Genomic DNA, 7,193 nt, shown 5'->3' with positions numbered 1-7,193 from the left:
CCAAAGCTATGAATTACAGATATAAGTAAGTAAACGAAACACAAAAATAAATTAAGAAATAAAGCGTTAACATGTAAAGTTAGTATTACCTGCAAAATAATCAGGGGCCCAGCGATCTCCTTCACGTTCTTCCGGGAAGCTTTTCACACAGTCTTCTATAAAGATAAGCTAGGGTTGCGGAACTCCAGCTATAACCAGAGATGACCTCCCATGGCGCATCAAGCAACGTCAAGTGCAAAAGCTGTACCCTGTTGCCAGTCTTGTCGGAGAACAAGACAGCACCAATCAGATTAAGAGATACGCCTTAGCATATCTCTCAACGGTAGCCTCATCAGTACCTTTAGGGAGGTGCGAGAAGTTCTGCGCAAACCATGTTACGCGCAGGCTACTCCCTTTGGTTACCTCTACGGGAAGTCGGACTCCTAATAATCTATGGACTTTGTCTTGCCAACTTTCAGTTGGCGTCCAACGGTGCACACGGCATGTCCCTCGATGGGAAGCCGTGTAAGCACAGCTACGTTAAGTAAAGTGACAGTAGCCTCACCTAGAGGTAGTTGGAAGGTATGGGTCTCTTGGCGCCACCGCTCGACTAAAGCCGTGACTAGCGCCCGATCGACTCTCCCATAAGCGATGAGGTGGAAGTCGTACAACCTCGCTCGCTGAAGGTAGGGGATGATCCATGCGTCAATGTCCCACGGAGCAGAGTCAGGATGCCTGGTTTATATGACTCCACGTCGGACACCTAAACGCAAAGATTATATTAGCATAAAGTTAAAGTATAAAGGCATATACATTCAAAATACTAAGTTCACTAATCTGGACATCCCATAGTACACTGCTCATGTGATCCGCCTGCATCGTCAGTACACTAGGGTCTCGAGGGCCTGGAGCTGCTGGATCCATCTCTACTGCAATTCAACAACAACTAAGTTGTAGTAATGATTGTATATGCAATACTTAAGAAATACTCAAATTGTTTACTTATGTTATTATTTGTTTCATAGTGTTTATGTTTATATACTCAAATACAAATATTATTTACCTTGACGTGCAAGTTCTAGTGTTGTGACCTTCACTACCACAACGTCGACAAGCGTTGCGTCTCCTTGAGCCTTCGTCCATCTCGTTGGTGATCCTCCTTGACTTAGGTCTTCCTAGTCCACGAATGTGATCTGGATCGTGTATCAGCTCAACACCGGTGTATTGAGGCCATGACCTCTTATCAATCAACGCATGAATATGGATTCATATGTATTAACATAGCTCTGGGTTGTGTAGCAGGAGTTCACAAAACGCTCATACAATAAGTGTCTTTTAATACAAACGGCAAGAACATGAGAACAAGGTAACTAATATATGAAGGGTTTGTTACAAGTGCATTTCCTCTCACTCATATCCACACTTTGTATTTTACCACCCTTGGCGGATTCTCTATTACCACGTCCAGTCTTAACTTGAAAAGGCCTCGTCTATAGTCAAATGCGACAATCTCATGGAAGTTTGCCTTCTCAGTGTTACAGGTGATAATTCTTGTCGCGTGTGAAGTGTACTTACTTCCCCCAATTAACCATGCATTTGCATTCTTGCGTCTTTTAACAAAATAATCATTAACACGGTAGAAGGTGAACTCCACAAGAGTAGTTATAGGCAAGAAACGTACACCCTTCATCACGTTATTGAATACTTCGGCTAAGTTGGTATTAGTAACACCATACTTATACCCTCCATCATGACATATAAACCATTTACACATATCACTAACTTGATCAATCCAAAAAAGAGCTTCTCGATTAACAACACTAGTTGCCTTCAATCCCTTAATGACCTTATGTGGTTGTCTTTGCTCTGTAGTCCTTCCATACATCTTTTTCAGCTTCACATTACCCATTTGACGGTTGAAGTTACTTAACAAATGCCGCAAGCAAAACCTACGATGGGCATTCGGAGGTTGCCATTCCGGCTCCTCCATAGTTGGTAGAATGCCCGCATGTCTATCGGAAATAACACATAAACCTGGACTATGCATCACATGTTTACGAACACACGCCATAAACCAAGGCCACGCAGCTATGCATTCTTTCTCTACCAAAGCAAATGCAAGCGGGAAGATTCCCTTGTTCCCATCTTGAGCAATCGCAGTTAACAACGTATGGAAATACTTACCATACAAATGTGTTCCGTCAATGGCAATAAGGGGTTTGCAATACTTGAACCCCTCAATACTAGGTTTAAAAGCCCAGAAGACACGTTGAAAAGTTCTAATACTAGGACGGATGTACACACCAACATCATTATCTTCCTTAAAGAACCAATCAACTACAGTGCCGGGGTTAGAAAGTTGCAATGCTTTCAAGAACCGTGGAAGAAGAGGATAAGAATCTTCCCATGTCCCATAGATGGAGAGAAGGGCTTACTGTTTAGCACACCATGCCCGCTTATAGGTCACTTTGACACCACATTGGTCTTTCACCATTTGTCGCACTATTGAGACCTTAATTGATGGGTCTTCAGCAACACAATTTCTAATAAGATTGTTAATCACGGAAGAGGTCAAATGAATGTGTCCAGCTGAAACATTTTCAGTACTTAATACACAACCCCCATGCTTCCCTTTATATGTAACAATCTCCCATGAAGATGAATAGGAGCTCTTCCTAGCCCTAAGCCTCCAAGCACACCCTCTCTTACACTTCAAGGTGAGCACGGTTTGATTTGAAGTCTCGTTTCGGTACTCCACGTTCCTACGAATATGATACAATCTAACAGCATCCAACAACGCATCCCTGTTATCAAACATCATACCCTTTTGAAACTCTCCTTCATCGGTATAGGTTGTATCACATGCCCAAGACCTCCAACAGTTATCCTCAACGTGTTCATCTAGAGGGGGAACTAGTGCATAAGGTGTAGGAGCAATGATTGTTGGAATGTTGCCTAAGCTCATGTCATTAGCTAGAGCCTCCTCGTCAACACCCACATCCTCCTCAGAAGGAGCTTCTACGAATTCATTACTCTCACTATTAACATCACCCAAGGCTCATTTGTATCTTCTAAGTTAAAAGTATCATCATTTGAGACTTGAATTTGAAGTTCATTGGGTTCATTAAAAGGAGAAGAGGAAGATGCCATAATAGGATTTTAGGTTTCTTGGGTAGGGAAGGGGGTATGAGAAGGAGCAGAAGAAGTTACATTCAGGAATGCATTTGTTTCTTCAACATTGACATCTTGATTCCCTAAGGGTACCTCTTCTACATATAACTCTAAAGAAGGAATAGAGGTAGACTTTGAGTACTCCCACATTGCATCTAAAGCCTCCTCATCCTCAACCGGAAAAGCTAACAAATCTCCACTCATATTGTACTTAAAACTTACATTAATAGTACTTCTTGTACTGTAAATGCCAATCTTAGAGCATATAAGATGTTTAAATTCATTCAAATCCATGTTTGAGTTGCATGCAAACAGTTTACGTCTTCCCCCAACATACTTAACATTGTTACTACTTGATCGAATTGAACCATTCCAAAAGCATACAACAGTCACACGAAATGAAGCCATTTCTACAACAATACGTACAAAATCAACATCACCATCAAGCTCATAAATATATACTACATAACAACATTGATTAAATTTAGGTTTTGCATTCAAACATTCTCTAAATTAAACTCAAATTTAGGGTTCGCATTCAAACATTCTCTACATTAAACTAAAACATTTTCTACATTAAATTCATGAACAAACAACCTCAATATGAAGATCATGGCAAATAACAAGTACATTTGACAAATTCATAGAATTTGATATTATATGACCACTATAAATGACATACATTTTAAAATCAACAAGAACTAAAAAATTTATAATAAAAACGTACCTTAATAGATAATTTGTTGATCAACAAGAAGTAGTAAATTGCAAGTTTAAGAACCTGCATTTATGTGAAAGTTCATGAACATTTTGTGAACCGTAATTTTCGAAAATGGAAAAAAACACAAAAAAATAGTAACTTAAGTGAACGTAGGAAGATGACAGAACTAATTAGTACAAACTTGGAATTTGATGAGATTAATTGAAGAATTGAGGTTGATTTTAATGGTGGAAAGAAGAGGGAGATCTCGTAGGTTATAAACTTGGAATGACGAAGTAAACTGAAATGAGGAAGAAGAGAAACTGGAAATTTAAGTCGCATTAAGTCGCTGTTAGTAACAGCGACATATGAGTTGACCAGTCAACTCTTTAAGTCGCTGACCTAACAGGGAATTGACCCTTTACTCAAATTTTGACCATTTGCTTTAACTCGCTGTTAGTAAACGCGAGTTTTTACCAAGCCTAGGTTTGAAGGCAAGGACGCTTATTTTGGGAGTAAAGTTTTTCCGAAGCTTGTTTTTGGAATAAAGTTGTTAAATAATCTTATTTTTTTCAAATTTTCATGTTCACTCTGGGTTAATTTCAGCTCCTTGACAAACCTTATGGGCCTCACTTCTATTGATGCTTTAAACCCAACAAACATGGATCACAAAAAAAAGGTCAAAGGCCCTCATACCATATTCAAATTTATCAGATTTAAGGATCCATTAAGCAATGTGATTACACTCATAGGCCAAGCTATGTGTTAACAAATGAACTGTACAAGTTTTAACAATGTAAACAAATTTTTCAAAACAATCAAATATCTTTCACATTCTACACAAACTTCACAATGTAATACAAATCATAAACAACAACAATTACACAATCTAAGCACATCAATAAGTCAGAAAAACTGAAAACTCGAGCACGGTTTCAAGGCCATCAGTCTCATGTACATCAACAGGAGGAAGTGTTTTAACAACAGCATATCCTTTAGCATTAACATACTTCCCAGTCCCACCCATGACACCAATAATAGATTCAGAAACCGCAGTCTGATGAACCCCAAAGAAGTTTAGACTGTCGTGATAACCACCTTCTTGAAACATAGCAGTAAAAGCCAGAGTTTGTGTCTTTCCATCAACCGAGCTGTAAACATAAAACCCTTGTGCACGTCCCAACATACCTGAGTTCAATTCGTGTCCTTCAGTTAGCTCGTCATCGACAGCAATCATTGTTCCGAACATAAGCTGCTGCAGGGTGTTTCCCGAAGAGAGTTGTGCACCATTCATGATAGGGAATCCATTTCCTCCTATGAAGTTGTTACCATTATTTTGCATTATATTCGGATTTCCACCACCAAGACCGGTTAGGAATGGAACATTGTTGTTGTTGATTATTCCAGTGTTGTCGTTGTTTTGAGGGATTCCGTTGTTTGTTGGGATGACCGCGCCATTGGGCTTAGCAAAGGGTACCTGCCCACTAACAGCAGGGTTTGTAACAACACCAGTTATTGCTTTGGCTGTTGGGTTTGATCCTCCTAAGATGTCATGCATGAAAAAGATTAAATCAGGATGGTTCCCATTTACCACAGCTCCAATACTGGCCCCACCAGCTGCACCGGTGCCACCCACAGCTCCAACACCGGGCCCACCAGCTGCACCTGTGGCACCAACAGGTCCAACACCAGGCCCAACAGCTGCACCGATAGCTCCAACACCAGCCCCACCAGAAGGCCCGGTTCCAGCAACAGGGGCAGCTGCTTCATCAAGGATTCGAGCTGAGGTGGAAAATGTGATGAGACAGAGTAGTAATGTAAGGCAAAAAATATGATTCTTGATTAAGTAAGCCATTGGTGAGTTTTACTTTTAAAGAACTTGGATTTAAAAGAGATAGTTGGTAATTGGTTTTGTATGGATTGGTAGTGATGAATATGGAGTCTGCCTGCATTGTGTTTATATATGAAGAAAAAAGTGAGATGTATAAGAATAAGAGGATGGAGTTGATGGGTTGAAGTGTGGAGTAGTTAATATTAAGCTTTTGATCATATTTTGTGGTCATGTATTGTGGTGTATTGGTTAAAATAAGGAAACCTAAACCTAAGATAAAGCCAGATGAGACTTGGAATAACTTTTAGGTGCTAACTCCTAATGTCAACTCATTTTCAGACTAAAAAATTGGATCTTGTTGTACTTTTGCATTATAAGTGTTCAAGTAATTAGCTCATCATACCTGAGTTATTCAAGCTAAGCCCATATATCTGGTATCATATTAGTTTCCCCACTAATTTATCCAGCCACACTTCCTTTTGGGCTAGCTAGTACATTAAACTGCCCAGAAAATCCAAAATCCATATGACCAAAAAGTATGGCATAATAGCATAATGTACTTAAGAAAAATTAGGTAGGAGTATAACCATTGAAATTGTGTTTTTTTTGTTGTGCTTTGCGTCATGTCGTTTTATGAAAAATGTCGTGTCATGCTGTATTATTGATCGTATCGTGTTTGGGAACCCAAAATGAGGCACATACAATATAGTCAAAAACCACATGTCATCGTGCACAGGTCATGCCATTTGGGGGTCAAACATTTTATATTTTGATTTTTTAAAATTATTTTACCACTTCGAATTACATTAGTAAATGATTGATCGAAATAATATTAGTGGGTAAACAGGAACAGTTGCAAATAGTCAGAATTTAGTCAAAAACCCTAAATGATCATAATTTATCAACTACTGCCTACTCTGTTACTTTATTAGTGTTAACTCATCCCAAAAGAATTACCGTAACTCTTCACATGTAAAACAAGATTCACATCGATAAAATAATGTGTTGTAAATCTGCATATATATTAGATGGGCTAATTCTCCTACTATCATATGATTTTGGGGAACAATAAACCTCACCAAATATATATGCAAGTCAAGTCAATGCTCTTGACCCATAAGTTTGTGGGGCCAAGCCCACAGGTATTCCGTGTCCACACGAGTGGACAATGGTGATATTTTGTGACAAACTGTCACGGCCTAACTAATCTTACATGCCATAATGATAAAGTAGACAACATGAGCGGATGTAGTGTATATTCAATGAGGTCAGTTGACATAACTTAGATCCAAAATAAAATCAAGTAGCATATATAAATAAAAATTAACAAATTCCCTTTATCATTAATAATTTTAGATTTTTAAGGTAATTTAATCTAAAAATTGAAAAACAATTAATGTTTTATATAAAGATTTTAACTTCCCACGAAAGAATAAAGATTCAAATCATTAATTATAATTAAATATTTATGTTTTCAAAGTAAAAATAATTTCAAATTATATAAATTAAATA

The 7,193-nt window shown here is 38.4% G+C and overlaps 1 protein-coding gene across 1 annotated transcript; it reads right to left on the bottom strand.

Moving 5' to 3' along the window:
- Positions 1-4,636: 4,636 nt before the first annotated feature.
- LOC130827237 (dirigent protein 10-like) lies at positions 4,637-5,775 on the bottom strand. The gene has a single exon (XM_057692901.1). It carries the CDS (start codon positions 5,703-5,705, stop codon positions 4,749-4,751), a length of 957 nt encoding a protein of 318 aa, XP_057548884.1. The 5' UTR covers positions 5,706-5,775; the 3' UTR covers positions 4,637-4,748.
- Positions 5,776-7,193: the final 1,418 nt, after the last annotated feature.

The sequence above is a fragment of the Amaranthus tricolor genome, chromosome 11 (genome assembly GCF_026212465.1).
Source record: "Amaranthus tricolor cultivar Red isolate AtriRed21 chromosome 11, ASM2621246v1, whole genome shotgun sequence".
Lineage (NCBI taxonomy): Eukaryota > Viridiplantae > Streptophyta > Magnoliopsida > Caryophyllales > Amaranthaceae > Amaranthus > Amaranthus tricolor.
Note: the sequence above shows the minus strand (reverse complement) of the source record. Positions and strands in the feature narration are given on the sequence as shown.

Coding starts and splice junctions, on each gene's coding strand:
- LOC130827237 (XM_057692901.1), bottom strand. CDS start 5,705: ATGGCTTACTTAATCAAGAATCATATTTTTTGCCTTACATTACTACTC.